At 48.4% G+C, this 20,860-nt stretch overlaps 1 protein-coding gene across 1 annotated transcript in view; it reads right to left on the bottom strand.

Moving 5' to 3' along the window:
• Positions 1-20,860, bottom strand: part of Arr (low-density lipoprotein receptor-related protein 6) — a 105,131-nt gene that overhangs the window by 40,781 nt on the left and 43,490 nt on the right. The window contains exons 11-12 of the mRNA XM_077705076.1: positions 20,447-20,575; positions 4,846-5,048 (exon numbers count right to left, since the gene is read on the bottom strand). Of these exons, the coding sequence (XP_077561202.1) occupies positions 4,846-5,048; positions 20,447-20,575 (332 nt within the window). The remainder of the gene's footprint in view (positions 1-4,845; positions 5,049-20,446; positions 20,576-20,860) is intronic.

Genomic DNA, 20,860 nt, shown 5'->3' with positions numbered 1-20,860 from the left:
GAGGTTTAACTGTATTCGCACAAGCCTTACCTTAGGTTTCTTTTTCATTTTTTCTGAATAGGCTTCAGTGGTGCCACGTGATGCTCCCCCTAGAGCCTCTATCCTCCATGCCACCACCCATAAACAAACTCATAGATGGATGCCGTCGTTTGGTGGAGATAACAATGTGGCTGGCCAACTTTCCACGAGGCGCAGGCCCGGTTCGCCAAGCTGTATCCAGCTGAAATCCCGCGAATGTGCGCCACTACCACTGTGACCGGCTGTTCTTCAAAGTCAAACGCAAGAATGCTTGCCTGTTTAGCCTTGAACCAGCGTCATCCTTTCTTGATCACAAGCCCAGACAGAGGATAGGATAATGGGTGCTGCCACAAGTGAGTGGGGGGCTGCCAATGGCCTAGCAGCTGTCTGCACATGACACATGCGGTATTGCATTACGCGGTCAACGATGCGGATAATAATTTTTCTTTCTCTTTTGTGTTATTGCCGGAACCACTTGCCAAAGAGCGACACTTGCCAAAAAAAGGTAAAAACAATTGGTAAAAACAATCGACGTTTTGGGGCCCATAGGGTCTCCTGCTCACACGTGAAATGAAAAGCAACGTGGCCATATTTATACATGCGTGGAACGTTGCGAAGCGCATGAGTATGATGTAGGCATGGGCCCATGTGTCCGATTATGAAAGAGTGTGCGGGGTTGATTGGATGTGGAAGGATTCACGGAGTAGGCGCGTTGATAATACAGTAAAATCTGGATGATACGAATCTCGCGGGACCGCAAAGAATATTCGCATCATCCAAAATTCGTATGAACTGAACAAAAAATTTAGCACTTAAAAATATTTTTGTTTAGTTCTTTTCTTATGTTCGCGTGACGAAATCCGTGACGCATCTCTGCTCTTTTTTGACCTCCATGTCGCCGAGCGGTCCTTTGTGGACTTTCGTCTTCTCACTTGCGCTGCCCAAGCTCACTACAGGAGCGTTTTGGCTTACGATTCGTGCGCGTCGCTGATATTTTCACGCCCGCATCGGCGATTCCATGCCTCCGGCCACCTGTGCCTGTCAGAAAATGTTGCACGATGCGCATGGCAGTGGGAGCGCACACCTCATGGTGGCAGTTTTGAAGCGCTCGAGACAGTTGGCTGGCTCTGCTGGAGATGTTTAGGTTAAGCACCCCGGCAGAAATTTCACAGACCTTTTCGCCAGCAGCGCGGGTGACGTTTCGTAGCACTGTTTTCGCCCGCATTATCAGCTCATTTACCGCACAAGAAACTTCGTTTGTGCTTTGTGCGGAATTTTAAAGAGTGGTTAGAAGTGGTCGCTCGAGCACCAAGCAGCACTTTGTAACCTGGCCGGCGGCGCCCGCATCCACAGCGTGTGGATGGTTTCGCGGTGGCGTCAGCGCGCTTGTGGAATGCGCGGTGCGTTTTCGCGACCAGAAAACAACCGCCCAGCTGTTCCTGGAGAAAGAGCGACAAAGAGAGGAGAGAGAGCCCGTATGTTGCCATTGCTTGCTCGCTCGGCAGTCGGGCGCCTCGCCGCCTCATTCGTATACCGTATTTACTCTCGTAATCCTCGCACTCGCATAATCCTCGCACCCCTAATGTGAGCCTCCAAAACTTGAATTTTTTGGTTCCTCGCATAATCCTCGCACCCCCAGCTTTGCAGCGGCGAAAGTTGCCTGCTCGCGAAACCCGCATGGGCACGCGCTCTCCAACGCGCGCCCTCCCCCGCCACCTCTCCGTTCGGCGGAGAGCGCTGTGTATCCAAGGCCATCCAGGCGCCCTAACAACCTGCATGGCTACTCCCTAACAGGCGCCCTAACACGCTACTCACACTGTCCTTGAGCCGGTTTCGCGCGTGTTTCGCGTGCGCGCAACTAGACGGTGTTCGCGCAGCCCGCTGTCGTGTCGTCGTGTCGCCGTCGTGGTCCCGCCGTTGAGCGGCAGCAGTCAGTGAGTCACTCGCGTCAGTGGTGGATAGCTCGCTGCCGTTTTGAAAACTTTTTGATCTAATTGGTTGGTGCTTGGTGCCGCTTCGCCATGGGGAGGAACGCCAGCTACACTGCCGCTTTCAAATTGAAAGCAAAAGAGTACGCGATCGAAAACGGCAACCGTGCCGCAGGCAGGCACTTCGGCGTCACCGACTTTAACGTGCGTTACTGGAGTAGGGCACGCACATACGACGACGAGATAGGGCGCGCGCCAGAAAGCAAAGGCGGCAATTTCATGATCGCTGATCGACGGGAGACTGTTTACGTTGTAAATAATAAAATAAAAAGAAATAGCTGCTGTTGGCAACACTGAGCTTACCTATACAAAAAACGACCGCTACATTTAGCGGGATTGGCATAAGGCAAATTGGCAACACTGCACCGGATTTTTTTTCCCCGCATAATTCTCGCACCCCTAACTTTGCACTGACTTTTACGAAAAAAAAAAAAAAGTGCGAGGATTATGCGAGTAAATACAGCAATCTGCCGGGCCACGCAGGTCCATCCGTAAGAGCAGAAATTTTTCCTTTCGCAAACAATGCAATTTCACCAGGACTTATCAGAAATTGGTATCAACCAGAATCGCATCATCGAGATTCCACTGTACTTTCTCAGCGGCAATGACCAAGTGATGACATGACTGGTTTCTTTGTGGTGTTCTGCCAAGGCGTTTAACTGGGCACGGCCATTGGCAGCGTCCTTCTGGTGCTCCTTTCCAGCTTCGCCGATACAGGCTGCATCGCAAGGCAAGACCACTCGGGGTATGCGTGGGTCATCACAAAGCCGGTACTTTTGCGCTCTGAAACGTCATTTGTTTTTGTCTACTGTTCCTAGCTTTCTTGGCGAGTGTCAGGTTGATTCCGGCGGTGTTATTTCCTCGCCAGATGAGTTTTCGTCAAACGTTTGGACTACATTTTATTCCGCAATATGTGCGGCCCAGCCGCCATAACAAAGATCCGACAGTTCATCCCGCTAAAACCAGACTGGCTTCATTCCAGCGCCATCTTCACTTGAACCTCCGATGTAAAGCCTCATGGCGAAGACTCTCCAGCTCCCGTGGCATGGATACCAATGGGCAAGCTGGAAAGCGCCCCCTGCAAGCTGACGTACCACCACCATCCAGCGTGTGGGAAAGGTCATTTCTTGGCCCAGCGCAACCTGCGGCACCGATGTGTGGCACCGAACGTGCGGCACCGAACACGCGACGTGCGACGTGCGGCACCGAACGTGCGACGTGCGGGAGGAACGGCAAAGAAGGCCACAGGAATGGTCGTCCCTTGCGGTCCCAGCGAGCTGAGCATCCTCAACTGTGGCTTGAACTTTGACATAGGACAATGGCCGCCTGTGCAGGGGAGCGAGCACCTTGGCTACAAAGTGAAGCACTGTCAAAACTGCCAAAAGAAAATCTGTTCTGCCACAGGCGGAAAGGGGAGCCACAAAGGGCCTACAAAATGCCGAGGATATCGTAATCTTGCCAGCTGATAAAGGGGACTGCAAGGATTATCTGGCAAAGATGGCAAGACTATACTACATATAAAAAAGTAAAACGTGACCACGCAAGAAAAACAGAGAGCGAACTGCAAAAAACCTAGACAGATGTCTTAAAATGTGTTCCAACTCAAAGCAAGAACCTGCACTAGAGCCTCTCGTGTCACAATGGCTCAGCCCGAGCCATCTACAGTGTTCCCAAGATGCACACGCCTACTCTCCCCTCAATCCCCCCAGTCTAGCCTGTCTCCATATCCGCACAGCATCCTGCGGCCGCTCGTTGGGACGACAGAGACCTGTGGGCGGGATTCTGGCCACTTTGCAACGACGCTACGTGACGTTAAATTTGTGTTCACTTGGGTACGTGTGGACTTTGCAGCTCAGTGCTGTGATGAGAAGGTGTCCGAGTGAAGTTGCTGCCCTCTGCCGCCTCTGCTGGTGGAGCACGCCCGGTCGGACAGAGGCGCTCTGTGGCCTCTTCTGCACAGGCACGGAGGGCAGAAGGAGAGAGGCAGGCACCCCGGACTAGTCTATAGAATTCCGCGCAGGTCTGCAACGCAGCCTCTGCAGTCAAGTGCTACTGTTTCTAACAATATAACGATGAACAACTATGGCACTGTCCATTTTTGATTACGTCCTGCGGTAAAAATAGACCGTTTATTACAATGCTTCAGCGCCGCAGTATACGATACGACTGAATCCGGTCATAGCGTGCAGCGAAAATGCGAGCCAAGATGTGCCTTGCATCCCTTCTACCCTTCAGAAGGAAGTGAGGAGGAGGAGGAGAACAGTTTCCCCACCGAACCCCCTCCTGGCACCACGAGAATGACGCTGCCAACAACTGTACCCAGAACACCACAAAGAAACCAGTCACGTCATCGCTTGGCACTCTAGGTGCGCTTGTAAAGCAAGCTCCCCGCCAGGGCGGGTTATGTTCCTGCTGGAAGCATAGCATCGAGTGTGTGTGTGTGTCTCTCAGGGCTGTGTGTTCTGCCGGGGCGGTCCCTCGGCGTACCTGCTCGGCCACCCTCAACAATTGCCGCTGAGAAAGTATTATCAACACGCCTGCTTCTGCATCTAATCAACCCTGCACACTCTTTCTTAATCGGACACGTGGGCCCACGCCTACAACATAGGCGCTTTGCAACGTTCCACGCATGTATAAATACGGCCGAGCCGCTTTTCGTTTCATGCGTGAAACGTCGTTTGTTTTTGTTTTTACCTATTGCTTTACCTGTTTTGGCAAGTGTCAGTCTGGTTGTGCCCCTTTTGTGCTAGACAACCTTCTGCTCTGAGGAAACCCTGCTGCCGGCCAGCCAGCGCGACGAGTGCAAGAGCGAGGGGAGAGGAGGGGGGGCACAGCCGACCTGGGTGCCGTTGTCGCGGGCGCGGCGGATGGCGTGGGCCTTGCCGTCGACCCAGTAGAGGAAGTCGGCGGCCGGGTCGTACTCCAGGGCGCGCACGTTCTTCAGGCCCGGGATGGGCAGCACCACGTCGGGCGACTCCTCGGCCTCCAGCCCCAGCCGGCTGATGCTCGCCTTCTGGCTGAACAGCAGGAAGCTCTGCGGCCCTGCAGGGACAAGGAGGGCACAGCATGGCTCCACTAGAACCTACCACGTGTTACGGGCAGCACCTTGCAGAACAAGCTATAGACGGAATTCGTTCAAAAGGTTATAATATTTGCAGCAAAGAACAAACGTATACATATCAGTAATGAACTATACCTGGGTTCATCACGCATCGATATAGTAAAAGAGCATAAGATCTTGGGGGTGGTATTCGCGCAACGCATCACATGGAACTCTCATACTGAATTGTTAGCCAAAAAGTTATCCTCTGCTGTTGGTGCGCTATATCGGTGTCGTGACATTTTTCCAGTAAGTGTTAAACTCCAAATTTACAACGCCCTTTTCAGATCTCACTTGAATTATTGCACTTTAGTTTGGGGCACGACCACTAAAAAGAACATTAATACCCTCCTACTACTTGAAAAAAAAAGCAATCCGATGCATTAGCAATGTTCCGTATCTGCATCCCACCAAACAGTTATTGGAACAACACAACATAATCAACATTCAGAATCTGTATAAGTACCGCCTCTTGTATTATCTTCATTTTTCGAGCACTGCCCACCATGATTTTCTTGTTGAATTATCAGGTTTATCATTGCGAACTGAGACAGGTCGAACTCGTGAACGAGATAAATATGTGGTTCCTCGGCGTCGCACCGATTACTACTTACAGTCACTTAGTCACAACATTCCGGTGATGCTAAACCGCTTGCATCCACATACTGCTGAATGTGATAGGTTTAGTCGCAAAGAATTGCACTCTCTAATTTTTAACGATAAATTGTAGTGATGTTCTTATTAACAATGTTTTTTGCTCTTCTTAGTAACGTTTTCCACAATATGTTTTATATTTCCCAAAGATGATTTTCTATGATTGTATAGTAATGTTGTTTCTATTTAATGTGTTGTTTCCTACCAAAGTTGCCGCAGCTGCACCGCCACTCTGGCCCTGTCAAGCTGTCTCTACAGCTTCTTGCCAGAGTGACTGTAAACATTGTCCACTGTACCAATGTTGAAAAATAAAACTTGATTTGATTTGATTTGATTTGAAGTTTAGCGGTCAATTTCTTCGCTTGGCAACACTGGAAACGGCCACAGACATGGCCGATGCGCCACGGACACGGCGCAGCCTGGGCCACTGCGGCCGCACGCCGAAGCAAAAAAAGACATTGGCGTGCGTCATCTGCTCCGTTCCAATCCGATTCTAAATTGTGGCGCCAACAGAGATGTTATTAATCGCACTCACAGTGAACTCGACGCAATACTTTGTGTTTGGCGAAGAGTTCATGTGTTTCACAGTCGTGCTTAGCACGGACAAGTGCCGCCATCCCGCGGAGCCCGACGTGACGAGTGACGGCGCACTGTGGCCTCCGCGATCTGCCGCCAGCGCAGAGGCCACGGGCGCACTCACACGGTTGCATGGAGGAGAAGAGGGGTGCCTGATCTGCGGGCCGTGCGCACAACGTTGCCTAGCAACAGACGCTTGGCCACAGATATGGCGGCGCACACTCGGTTGCCTGCATGCATTCCACGCCATTGAATACCGAGGATTCACACTTAAAGGGACACTGAAGTGATCTGTAAACATTGCGGGATTACTAGCGTAAACTGTAGTTCGGAGTCCATAGGCCATGTTTCGACCACCCTGAGTGCGTTTACGCGAATTTATTAAGGGGGGACGCGGCTTTCAACTTCGGAAAAATGACCAAAACATCGTTTTTTTTAAACCCACATATTCGGCTTCTATGTTTCCTATTCTGTGCGCCTGCAAAGTTTTTACGCTGAAAGGCGTCGCAAAGTGGCATAAAAAAATACTTTTGTCAGGCGCGGTGACAAACTATCAGCGCAAAAGGGCGAAAAAACGGCAATTTTCGGAGCGCTCTATCTCCACAACGGTGCCACCGGGCGCAGCCATTTTGATATGGTTAGATCGGCCGAGCGATCGTCTTTCCGGTCCCGCTCATCTCTTGTATCTTCGTTCATTCACAAACGCACAAACGGCAGAAAAGAAACGACGCACAAACGAAGCTAGAAATAGATGCTGAAGTGTTATTGGTCCTCCGGTCGGGGCGCAGAACAACAACCCCCCTGATTGGATGTCGCGGGCGCAACGCAAGATGGCGGCCGCCTGAGCTGCGTAGCGAGCGGATGGAGTTCATTTTCGCCGCTTCGCTCGGCCGAGTTTCTGTTCAATCTGTGGTATTCAACACGCACGTTATCGCGATGGGAATGCCAGAGATAACGAGCCAGATTGCGGGAAGTTGTGTGGCTCGAAAGGCGGAGGTCATCGAACGCTTCGTGGTGCGCGTGACTCTACCGTCGCCAGACCTTGGAGGGTGACGCGGTGTGCGCGCTTGCGATAGCGGTTCGTGAAGTGAACTTTTAGTCGGATTTGCGATGTTTACACGCTTAGTTATTGCTGTGTTTTGACTGTGGGCTCGCTAGCCTTGAGAAAGAAACGGTCGACGCGTCAAACGCTGCGGCGCGCACGGCATAGCCGACGCGCATTGGAGCATCACATGACTGGGCAACCGGTTACGATTGAACGCCAGTAGTTGTAATTAATGCCTGCGACGTTAGATTTAATCTTAAAAGCGACCTGACCAGCCATATCAGGTATAATCAAAGTTCGATATGTCGCGGTAAGCGTGCGCTGCGATGCGCGCGAGCCATATCGCCTTTCTTGCGCTACGTTTTTTTTCCTGTGCACTTGTAATTTTCATGCAAACAGGTTTGAGTTAGTAATATAGGAATAAAAATATGCTCTCTGCGTTAAAAATGTACGTTACTGTGGCAGCATTTAACAGTGATTTTTTAGGGAAATGATTGATACCATTGCTTAGGGCATACTGGCTGTGCTGCGAGAAATATTGGATGCCTGGAATGTCAAAAGTAGTAAAAAAATATGCTCTTGCATTGAAGTTGGGAGTTATGCAGAATACTCTACCAAGCTTCAAAGTAGCTCATTTTCATCCTTGTGGTATGCAAACTTTTGGCAATGAACACCTGCACGTATGAGTACTAAGTTGCTGTGCCAGGCAAGATAAAACATAAAAAAAGCAAAAAATGTTCAAATTTAAGTAAAAACAATGCTTAACTTGTTGCCATGGTGACAACACTGCAAAAGGAGGTTGTCCACTGCGATACAGCCAACCAGCTAACCTACTTTGCATTGAAAGCCCATTGAAACCCATCTTCCCCTCCGTTTGGTTTGCAAAGGGGGTATGTACTCTTCACGGAGGAGCTGAAAATGATGTTTTCTGGAAAGAGAAAGGCTGTAAAAGGCACTCCAATTTCAAGGCAAGGCCTTCCAGAAGCCCTATGTTCAAAAGGACATGAAAGGCTGCAACCGTGGCGACTTTTGATAAGTGAAACCTATGTTGCAACTTCGGAAGCCGTTTTCTCAAAACAGTTTTTTTTGCCACCTATGTCGCTTGTACCAGTGATTTCTTCGTGACCACTGGGTCTATTTTGATTCCGTTTCTTGCATTACATTCCTTGATGAACAGTTCAGGTCGTGACACTTTTGGATTTCCAGATTTGTTTTTTGTGACTTTTTTATTCAAATAGTCGTTCACAGTCGACATGCCTGTTGCACATTAACCTCTAAAAAAATGAAAACTAAAAAATATTGTTTTGTAAAAAAAAAATTCTAAAACTGTCACGACCTCGCCCATTCATTTGGGAATGCAAAGCACTTCGAACAAGTTTTCTATCGTGTTTTATAAGTCGCTCAAGCTCGGTACAAGCGGAACAGAAAGAAAATTTAATAAATAAAAAAGTTATCAAAATATTATCTTCAAATTTTTATGGTGTTATTACAGAAGAATTTCCAGTTGCTGTGCCAATTTTCATCAAAATCCACTCAGAAATAAAAAAGTTGATTTTGAAAGCCACGTCCCCCCTTAAGTAGAAAAATCAATTCGAAAATGCTGTCCTCCTCTCTGCACCCTCGCCCATTTTCTGTGGCGTTTTCGTGTGACGTCAGCAGGATTTGACTTGGTTTGACTGTGCTACTTCACGGCTCGCCGACATTCCGATAGTCAGTCGGCCCAGCGTTTAGTCCGCCAGCAGCCGATGGGTCACCGCAATTTGTTCGCTCAGTTGACACTAAACCATGAGACGTTGGCGAAAGGAAGAATGTGCTTTTCTTAACTTTGTTAGTTTGTACACTGTATCAAGCTCCGAGCCCAGGTCGCTACGCACAAGTGCCCAGGCAACACTTTGCTGACAGGTACGCTGGTAGGAAAATCAGCGAAGTCAATATAGGTACTAAGGAAATAAAATCAACTGAAACTTTTACTGTACAGTGTAAAACTAGGGAGCAGGAAGCACTTTTTTGCGCTGAGTGAACAAGCACAGCGGTCAACAGCACGACCACACATCTGCAAACGCTTTTCTGTCTAAGAAATGCAATTGCTAGATGCGAGATATTCTGGAAATTTTGGGGACGCTTACTGCACGAGCGCCATACAGCAAATATTCACCTAAGCTGCTTAAAATGCTAAAACAAAATAAAAGTGTAAACTGGTGATACATTATATACCTTATATTTCCAACGCCGGCAGCGCTGGCGTCTGGCCAAGTTGTGTGTTCGAATCCCTGAATGCATTTCTTTTTTGTAAGTTGATTTTTTTCATTTTCGACCGCTGTTTTCTACACTGAGTTCACCAGTTTTGGGTTGTAAGGTTCACTGCTCCATAAGCGAGTTCGCAGAACGCACACAGACTGACACTGACGCGCTAACGAGTTCTCGTTGGCGTGCTGCTGCCATAAACGCCGACTGCTTGCGGGAAGTGGGCAAAGGCCAGAATCAGCAGACCCTTGGCCTGGTGCGAACACGCTTTTTACGATACAGGCACGAGTGAGGCAAGCTCCAAATATGGGGGAAAAGCGCATGGCATTTGAGCATCTGCGGTGACGTGGCGGGCGTTCATCCACTGCAGGCCTCGGCTAGTGATTGCTACGATTCCAAGCTGTCCTGGGAGGCTTATCTTAGGCATTTTACAGCCGACAACATGGCAGAAGCGCGGTATGACGATTACTGAGATATCGAGAATGCCCATCCAATGATGCTGTCAGATGTCAAGCATGTTGTTTTACAGAACCGAAACCAAAACTTGTTTGAATGCTACCCTTAGACATCGTCCAATCACGGTGCACCTCCTCCCGACGTCACAGCCTTTAGTTGGTGCGGCCGCCGCAGACCACGGATGGCAGTTTTTCTTCTTTCAGGCTTTATAAAATAATTACCGACTTATCAACCGGATAAACGATGAAAAGTGTGTCAATTTGAGCCAGTCTGCCCAGTGCAAGGAATAACGGGAGCTTGACAAGTTCACTTCAGCGACCCTTTAAACTTAGTGCATATTCTTTTTATAGCAGTAAGAACAGTGTGTAAACAATGAAAGTTCCAAACGCACACGTAAGTGCGCACTGCATGCGCTATGCCAGTTATAGCTGCATGTTGAGCTTACCCAGGCCAACTGGCGTAAGAGACATCGTTTTCTGTGACTGTCTCTGTCGATGTTTCACGAAACGATTACCATCAGATGTAACAAAAAATCAGCCAGGTCAAAAACCACGCCAGTGTGGACGATGGGCCTGAGTGATATCGTGGCGCCATCTACAAGACTGACTGCCAGTCAGTCGGTTACGCGGACGGTTACGCCGCGATCCCCATGTAACGGCTTCCAGAGGCTGCGCCCTAAAAAAAGCGCGTTTGAGCACTTTTCAACGATTTCCTTACCGCGTCTATTCAGAATCGTTCAATTTGAACGATACTTTGGGAGCGCCTTTTCATAGCGTTCCAGGCGTTGCTCGAACAAGTAAAGCTGTTTGGAGTTAGATCAAAAAATGGCCTTTCAAATTCAGTTCTGTTTTCATTTTTGCAACAAAAACGTGATTTTTGACACACGTTTGAATCACCTGGGTGTGGAAAAGGAGCGTGGTCATCGCGCGTCACTGCTACCAACGAGGAATGTGTGCCACTCGTAATTATTCTGCATCCGCGTTTGTTTTTTATCAGGGCACGAATGATGAACCAGCAAATGATTTTCAATCGTCAGGTTTGCACTCTGACAGTAATAATCCCAGAAATCCGCTGAAAAGGTCAAGCAGTGCCTGCTTGCAACGCTACTTTATGATTTTAGGCAGTTTTGCGCGCGTTGTTCTAAGTTGTGTGGTAGTTCTACATACCCCAGGACCATTCGCAAACAGTGTACAACACTTTTGGTTTCGTTTCTGCATCGCGAAATTCATATTTAGCGCTACTGCGCAGTTACCCAACTTCAAGGCTACCTGCCGTGGCACCTTGAGTGTCCATGGCTGATCCTCGAACAAAGCATGCTGCTCCTGATTTCACTGAACCCTAATCCGATTTCTGTGATAAGAACTTCAGATGCAAGTCAAAAGATCACAAGTCGCCAGATATCTGTTCCGACGAGGACAGCGCTTCAAACCGGCCTTACACACTGCCAGCTGTTCGCCTGCCAGTTTCGTTTCCATACGAGGGTATCTCTGGGGGTCTAGTGTTGCTGCTTAGTTGAACTGTCTATTTGGATGGAGTCTCCGATAAGTTTTTGTACTGTTTCATTTCAAAACTGTTCGGTGGCGCAGCAATGGAGGAGGCTCGTTATTCAGATCTTTTTTATCGCGCAACAGTTGCTCGGCCAAAGTTTGCAGGCCCCGATTCTAGCACATCGCACCTCATTCCTGCAAGCAAGGCTACAATCGCGAGTCAGAAGATGATAATAAAGTTCAACTTTATGTTTTGAGAGATAACTGACCGTGAACGTCAACAAGCATCAACCACGGAGTTCCGTTTTCAACTTCATGCATGTTTTTCCGCATCACGTGCTAGTCCCAAATATTCTGCTTGCTGTAAATGCAAAGTCAGTCATTGACAAGATGTTTTTGCGTTATGTGGGGGCATATTGGTGCCTCTGATAATGTGAAACCGCCAGATTTCTTCCATGAAACCAACCAAAATGGCACATTTCGAATTGGAGGTTGGGCTTCACCGCAAGACACGGGCGCCGCGCGTGCTAGCATTTTTTCTATATCTGAAAAACTGTTCCGCGCACGTTGACATTTTTTCTAGGGCCTATTTTTGAAATTTTTTACTACAAAATGTATAGTCTAATTATTTTCCACTACCGGTGGTCTGTTATACACAACTCCTTTTTTATTATTTTTTTCGACATTTTGACAAAAATTTTGATTTTGATATTTTTTTCACTACTATGATATATGAAAACATTTAAAAAACTGGGGTTATTCGAAAGGCCGTTACATAATCTGCATTTTGTGTTCCTGTAATTAGTGCCTAACCAATTTTTTTTAGCAGAAAAAAAATGTTTTCTTGGACGCCTAAAAATCGGTCAATTTTCCCGCAGTAATGAAAGAGTTAAACACTGTTTGCCTGAAATGGGTGGATAAAATGCTGACAGGACTTGCAGCGAATTTCATTAATGCGGGATCACTTTCCAAAAACATTTTGCTGCTGCTTGATGTGAAATGCACGAGTTTCTATGGACGATCGCCAGTGATCTGAAAATTTTTCGTTAATTGTGGGAAATTCGTACTCGTGAAATTTCGTTATTACGGCGTTTGACTGTATAACCAACCTTCTGAAATAAATATTTAGTTTGCAGGTGATTTTCCTGTCATTCAAGTTTCATTCTCGCAAAAGCAAATTTTTGGGCTTTCCCCGGCGGTTTCGTTAGTGAGGAGTTTGACTGTATGTACACGCACACACTTGTATGCAGGTCTGAGTCATGCTCTGTGGTAGAATGCACACGCCAGGACGCGCTGCAGAGCACCTCAGCAGTTTCTGTTCAGAATCCATGCAACCTTAACCATACAAGCTTCGCCTCACACAGCCAAGCAGAGCGACAAAATCCTGGAATGTGATGCCCCCGACAGCAGCAGCCTCGAGACAGCGAGAAGAGGCTGCCCTGTCCACCCGGAGTGGAAACAATTTCTGCCTCTTCCGTTCCACTTTCTTCCGTCGTGGCTCTGAATCAGCTAGCCTGTCTTCACACCTGGGTCTAAGTTGCGTGCCACAGCTGTAGGCCAGAAAATGCAATGCGGCATAACAAGGCCACATTCAAGACGCCCACCTGAAATTCACGCTGGGTGCTGGCAAAATGTCATCACCATCTGCCGTTCTGCAGGAGGGTAAGAGGCTTTCAGTATGTGTATACCGTATTTACTCGCGTAATGAACTTGCCTTCTTGGGAATTTACTTTTTTGTCACTTTGAATAAAAAATGCAGTGGTAATATATTTTTATCTCGGCATGGTTGCTCATGCCATAGACCATCGCAGTAACTTGACATCACCCTACAGTGCACGCAGAAAGGCTAAAAACGCAATCCAACAAAAAGAAATCTCAACAGCAGCAGGAGACGCAAGCGCGAATGCCGCGCGGCTCACAGTTTAAAAATTGTGCGCTTGCGGAGCGCCACCTGCTGAACGCAAAACAAACATTCTTGCGCTACAAAAACGTTGCTGCGTGCAAGCAAAGCACAAAACATACTCCGCACTCCTTTCCTGCTCTTTGCTGTTCTGGCTGGTTCTGGCAGCGTGTGAACAAAGCACTAAACGCACTCCGCACTCCTCTGGTCTGTGCCGTTCCGCGACTTCACCCTTACACTACGCGGCATTGTTGCTCAGCTGTGTTGCGACCTGGTGCGCACCGCACGATGGGCCAGTACACGAGCTGCACAGCCGGACTCAAGCTGAAGGTGGTGCAGCATGGACAGCTGCGCAGCACTTCAGTGTCGACCCAGCTGCGCTGTGGGCCGACAACCACATGTGGGGAACAGACAGACAGACTGTGTGGGGAATAGAGAAGAAATTTCAACTGTTGCAATCTTTTTCCCAGATAATGAACCCTCCCCCCAAATTCATGCCGAATTTTCTGGAAAAAAGTGAATTCATTACGTGAGTAAACCCCGCAGTTCATATCTTGTGAGCTCGATGCTGATTGCTAAAGTCCGCCGAGACACGAAACTCGTTGTAGTTGTCCAGGGACACGACAGTGCCCATGCGTAGAGCCCCTAGCTTTCCGCGATTCCGCAATTCCGCAAAAAATCGCGGAATTGAAGTTTTTCCGCGGAATTCCAAAAAAAAACCGTTAAAAGTGTGGCGCTACGTCCCCAAAACGATATATTCGGTGAAATGTGGCGGAAAAGTGGTGTTTTCTGTTAGCAATAGCAAAATAGTTTCTATTAATTGTCTGCAACGTTTTTACTGTTGAAATTTTAAATTTGCATCTGCAATTTGCATCTGCGTATTCCTACCTTATCAAACAATAAAAGTGGCTAGGTGGTGCAGCCTCCACCTGAGTCAAGGGGCGTAGCCATAGCCACAGAAAGAGAACATCGCACACGACAAGGCCGGTCAGATTGCAAACAAATGAAGGATGCAATGAGGAAAGCGGCTAGCAAGGTGCTAGTATACTTGGAGAACTCTTGACACTTAAAAGTTCTTCAAGAGTGTGAGGTGCTTGGATCCCCAGCAAGTTGGGTGTCTCTCAGAGAAGAGATCAGAGTTTGGGGCCGTTCCTGGATTTATAGCCCTAGCTGCTGAATGGCAAGTGTCCTGAAGTCTGCCCAAGACCTCAAGTCTAGTGACTACTGGCAAAATTTCTAGTGGCACAATTTCTTTCTAAACAAGAAAAGTCAAGTGAAGATTTTTATGTCCTGGCTTTCTGGGCTGGGATGGAACACCTGACTCCAACACTTTCTTCCATTGCCCTTAAATACCTGTCGGTGCCAATCAACTCTGTTGACACAGAAAAGTCATTCAGTCGCTATGGTGACATCGTTCCTCACAAGTACCGTTCTCTTGGTGAAGAAAGCACAAAGCATCACCAAATGCTCAGCCACAACAGCTTCCTTCAGTTGTAAATAAAATCTAGCATGTTAGGAGTCTGAAGTGTCTAATAAATGAACTGTTACATGTACCTTATGCCGTTTCAATGTTGTTGCGGAATTTTGCAGATTCCCCTATCTAGAATCGCAGAATTTGAAATGTTTCACCGCAAAAAGTGAGGGGCCCTACCCATGCGTTTCACACGGGCTTCCAGACGCTGCAAATCTCAAGATCTGCAGTCTCTGGTAAGTTTTCATGACAGAGCCAAACCCCACGGGTTGAAGATCCCGCGGCAACGAAATATTTTTGGATGCCCCATAGAAGCCCATGTACAGTTAAACCTCGATGTAACGAACTTCAATGTAACGAAACCCTCGATGTAACGAACCACGGAATTTTTTGTAACTTCAAGTGTATGCACACCATGTATTTTCACCCTCTGTGTAACGAAGTCCCGTTTGCTGGAATTTCAATGTAACGAAGTTTCATGGAGAACGAGGCACGATATTTAAGTTGTAGAAGTAGATTTTGGAAGACGCAAGCGCCGAAATGGGGTCCCAATAAAACGCGAACGGCGACACGGGTCGCCCAATAACGCGGATGCAGCCAGCCACGGAGTCTTTGATTAAGTCCCTTGCCTACAAACGGCGTGGCGTGCATACACGGCTGGCGCACTGTTTCTGTCGGAGCTTAGTCGTCTACGGCTTAATCGGCATCAGCGTGAACCGCACGCAGCGTTTTCTCCCTGCAAAAACGCAAAACGCGCCCCGCAAGCCGCAGGCGCGCTGACGCAGCCGCGGAGACCACCCGCGCGATGCGGGTAGCTCCAGCGACCGCTTCTAACCTCTCGCTGAAACGCAACTCGAGGGGCATATGAGAGGGGCGTGCGAGAAAAAAAGCGGATAACGTGGGCGAAATTTTCATTGTAAAACGTGACACGCGCCGCTTACGAAAGCGCCCATCAAATATCCTCCGTGGTGGTAAGCCTAATCGCCACTGGCGTTGCCGCCGCCGCCGCAAGCCGCCGCTTTGCACTTCGTTCGAGTTCGCTCATGCTTGTTGGGTTTCGTCGTCCCAGCAAGCATTTGTGAATCTTTATGAGCCTTGCACACGCGTTTTTTTTTTTTTTCACACCGGCGTCCGCGATTGCGTGCCGGCGGCGGGAAGTGACTCGCGCTGCGCGCAGCAGTGGGAGGAGCCTGACCAGTTTCGCCAATGGGGAGGCGCGCACCCTATGGCGGGAGCTTCGAAGCGCTCGGGGATGCCGGCTGGCTAGACGATAAGGCCGCCGCGAAGGGCGCTCTCGTAAGCGGCGCGTATGACGTTTTACAGTGAAAATTTCGCCCACGTTATCCACTTTTTTTTTTCGCATACCCCTCTCGTTTGCCCCTCGAGTTCCGTTTCAGAGAGCGGTTAGAATCGGTCGCTGGAGCTACCCGCATCGCGCGGGTGGACTCCGCGGCTGCGTCAGCGCGCCTGTGGCTTGCGGGGCGCGTTTTTTCGGGAAGAAAACGCTCCATGCGGATCACGCTGATGCCCGCGTAGACGATTAAGCACCGATAGAAACAGAAACAGTGCGCCGGCCGTGTATGCGCGCCACGTTTTCTTTTTCAGGAAACGCTTCACGGGATGAACACTTAATTATAACCGCGAATTTCAATGTAGCGAAATTTCAATGTAACGAAGTAAATTACGAATTTTACCGACTTCGTTACATCGAGGTTTAACTGTATTTCACATCTCATGGCAATGAAACGTTTTTGGAAAGCGGTCCCACGAAAGTCCGGTCAGCATTTCATCGACCCATTTGAGGCTAAGTGTGTCCAAAAAGCGCTCAAATGCATTACGCGTCCCACTCAAAGTGCGTAAACTTTTGCTACAGCACGCCTGCATGGCCGCCACCGCATTTGTTAACCTAAAAGGACGTGCGACAGGAGGTCGTCCGAAGAACTCCGACTTTGGCTGCAGCAGCTGGCCACCGCTGAGCAGTGCGCGTGCATTCACTGGGTGCGTGGCACGTTTGCTTTCAGTCAAAAGCGGAAGTCAGTGGCCCAAGTGGAGGAGGGGAGGACAGCGCTGAGCCACCTGCAGCTCGCTTTACCATTCAGACTAGCAGGGAGTCCACTCTTTAATGGTGCACGCCCGCAAAACAACGGCAACGGCTGTGGCCTTTCTGGACGTCGACAAAGTGGCGCCCACTCAGTTTTGTGGGCAGCCCTGGAACAGTGAGGTCTGGCGAAGTTACTTGGCTCATATGGCCACTCATACTCCGTGCCGAGGACCAAGGCCAAGCCGCAGGACGTTTTGGATGCGTTTGACATGATTCGGGCGTCCTTAGGCGTGCACGCCGACGAGCAATGAAGCACTGCTTGCAGTGCGAGAGCCGAGCGGTGACACTGCCACAAGTGTTACAACCGACGTGTGGAAATAAATTTTCGGTTTGCGGGTGATTTTCCTGTCGTATATGTTTCATTCTCGCGGCAACGAAATTCCCGCAAAAGCGAATTTTTCGGCTGTCTCTGGCAGATTTGTCATTGTGGGGTTCGAGAGCACCAGTAGCAGCAGCAGTGGGACGATGCCAGAGCCAGGTTCTGCGAGCGATGGCGAAGAAAACCAGCCTGGAACATCAGTGGCCGCTAACCCAAGCTTACATTTCGCCTCCTGGTCTGTTTAGCATGCTTTGCCGCTGGTTCGGGCAGTTTATCCTTGTGAAAGGAGACTGGAGGGCCATGCCGAGCACCACTTCCCGAGAGTGTGCCAGCTTTACTGGCTCCGGTTCACTGGCCTTCTTTGCTGCAATGTGGCAATCAAGTGGCATGCCAAACATCATGCCAAGGCACAACATGCCAAACATCTCGGACCGGCCCTAACGACAACCTCTGTGCTTCACGCGGCCCTGCCCCATAAAGGCGCTATAGTCAAGCCATAAAGGCGCACGATTTTGTTACCTTTCCTTCCAAATTATTTAGCTTTTTTGGTTGAGATACCTCGGCCAATGCTTGCAAAACATCTTGCACCAGTCAATTTTCAAGCGAAGCTTGCTACTCCAGGTGCAAACCTTGGAGCTTCAGAGCCTTCAAGCTCAGCCGAGGTCAAACAAACGCCTCAGGTGGCTTTGCGGCGCTGACAGAAGTGGCCTTGCAAGAGCAGCGACCTCAACTCTTGGGGCAGGGTTCTGTGAGCGACGAATTCAAAGCGGCACGGCCCTGAAGTTCCACTTCACATCAATTGCAACCTACACTCATTCAATTTTTTGCAATGCTCCGCTCTGCATAGAAAGCTATACAGTCGAACAGGACGTATTTATAGCTTTGTTTTGACAAGCCTCGTGTATTTTTGTGCCCAACCGTTTTTGCAAGATTTTGCAATAAGAATGTTTCACATAAATCAACCGAAAAAGAACTTTTTTCCCAAGGCTTTGAAGCGCTGTTAAGTAAATTTTTGTAGCTAAAAGACCGTTCTAGTAAGTAAGGCTTGGGTTTGGGCTAGTTGGCTATACATCGTTTGAACAAACAGCGCAAGGACGCGGGCGACAGAATAAAGATAAGATTGATTTTTACTCTGCATATCAATAATAAATGTGCAAAACATTTTTATATTTTGAAGTTTTTGTAGAAAAGCTTCATGAAATACAAAAAGTTTTGACCAATTTTGTCAAATATTTACCAAAAATTTCATAGATGACAATTTCTATCTTGCATTTCCATTTGTTACTTTTTCAACCATTACATCATTTTCGTGTGTTTTACATATTTCTGCACCCAACAGTTTTCACACAAAAAAATCTTCAGTTAACCCACAAAGAAACGAAACTTTTCCCCCCACAAGAGAAGAGCCGAGTAACAGCGACGGAACTGCCGAATGCCAATGTTTACCGTATTTCCTGGTCTATAAGTCAACAGTTTTTCCGGGAAAAAAAAAAAAACTTATATAAGTCGCACCGCTGTATAATACGCACCGGTGTACAAAACGCACTTGTTAATCAGGTAAACTCATAGAGGATCAGTTCGTTTGAAAGTGCGGCGAAAGTACATGGTTGCAGCGGCCGCCGCCTCTGAACGCATCCCCCGGTAAGCAGTGCTAGACACGTGCATCTACCGGCCAAAGCCTAGACAGAACTAACTTCTCAGAAATGGTTTATTGATGCACACAGATGGCATGTACTCACAGACGGCGTTTAGGCAAAACCATCGAAGCCTTCTTCCTCCGACTCGCTAACAAATAATTCATTGATTTAGACCATACAGCAGTGTCTCTTAACGTGCGCTGACATCACGCAGCACATAGGCACCTTTTGGAGTGCGCACCATGCACGGCTGCCACATATTGGATTTATTCCATGCATAAGTCGCACCGGCGGATAAGACGCACCAATGAAAATTTCGGGAAAAAAAACGCGACTTATACACCAGAAAACACGGTAGTCAAGATCTGAGAAAAAGCTAATACAAAAGAAAAAAAATTGGAAAAAAATTCACAGAACTGACTACTGATGCGTAGCATTCGTATGGCACTTGTCTAGAGTGGGAGTTCTTTACTGCCAAATACGGCTATGAGTAGCGAAATCAGTTGGATTTTTTGTTTCTTTTCGCCAATGATATAAATTTATACCACCACTACAGCGATAAAGTGGCTTGACTTTGCTAATGATGTTTTTTTTTCCGAAGATGAAATGCACACTGCAGAGTTCATCCGTTTACACCAGGGGTTCTCAAGCATGTTGGTCCCAGGGAACCCTGCTAAGTTCCGTTAAGTGCCAAGGAACCCCTCCCGCCAGTTTTCATTCCGTTCATGCTACATTAACGTGCAATAAATTCAAAAGCAAGCAAGGGTATCGTTTTTTTTCCCGCCAACTTTACGCGAATGCGTACGCTAGCGGCACCTATCTCCAAACAGGAGAAATGTGCATGGGGGTAATATAAGGCCGAGATTCAACTGCAATAGTTTAACCACGTGGCCCGTTTTCGGAGTCTGGCTGGCTACAAGCTGCTGGCAAGATTTATTGCGCAGCTCGCGCGTTTCTGTTATGCGTCGAGATGTGCTTACTGACACTCGGGCGTGAGTCATGGAGGTTCCTTAGATCGATCGCACCTCAAGTTTACCATATAAGGCTTTGCGACTGCGGAACCAGGGAAAATTTATCAGTGGCTCGCGGAACCCTGAGGAGGGGCCTGCGGAACCCCTAGGTTCCGCGGAACCCACTTTGAGAAACCATGGTTTACACTATTTTTTCCAAGTATTTCTAACGTTTTGTTGCAGGACTTTATTGCTTAGTATTTGGTTTCTTCGACGGTCTGTAAGATAAATGTTTTCGATTTTTTTCAGGTCATTTTTGCGGAAACTTTATTATTTTATTTTTTTTATGTTTCGCTTTTTATGCCCAATAAATTATCTCCACTAACACTGTTATAAAAATTACACGTGTTACTTCCACCAAGTCTGCAATACACGGTTCACCATTTTTGCTGTTTACGATGCACGAGATGCCCGCTCGTCAAAAGCTGGACTATACCCACGCTGGCAGGTGCGGTTGTTGGGCCCCAGCGGGTGGTGGGTGGGGCAGGCGCACTGGAAGCCTCGCAGCCCGGGCACCCCCAGGCACAGGTGCGAGCAGCCGCCGTTGTACACCGCACACTGGTTCCACCCTGCACCGAGGGAAAGAAGGCGTCTTAGCGAGCGACTCTTACAACCCCCTGAGGGTCTTCTGTCTACTGTACGCCCAAATGGGGGGCAGAGAGAGACTTCGATCAAGAACATTCACTGCTTTGCAACTCATGGTGCGCATCTGCTTGTACCTCTCAAGAAGCTTTTGCCAATGTGGGATTCAACGAATGGCAACCGTAGTGTCGAAACAAAGAGGAGCCGCTTCTCGCGAACGCACACAGCAGGAGTCCTCCGGCACGACCCACTGCGCCCTTTCAGCAGCAACG

This window comes from Haemaphysalis longicornis, unplaced genomic scaffold, assembly GCF_048455015.1.
Source record: "Haemaphysalis longicornis isolate Haplotype H1 unplaced genomic scaffold, Haemaphysalis longicornis Haplotype H1 scaffold_3, whole genome shotgun sequence".
Lineage (NCBI taxonomy): Eukaryota > Metazoa > Arthropoda > Arachnida > Ixodida > Ixodidae > Haemaphysalis > Haemaphysalis longicornis.
Note: the sequence above shows the minus strand (reverse complement) of the source record. Positions and strands in the feature narration are given on the sequence as shown.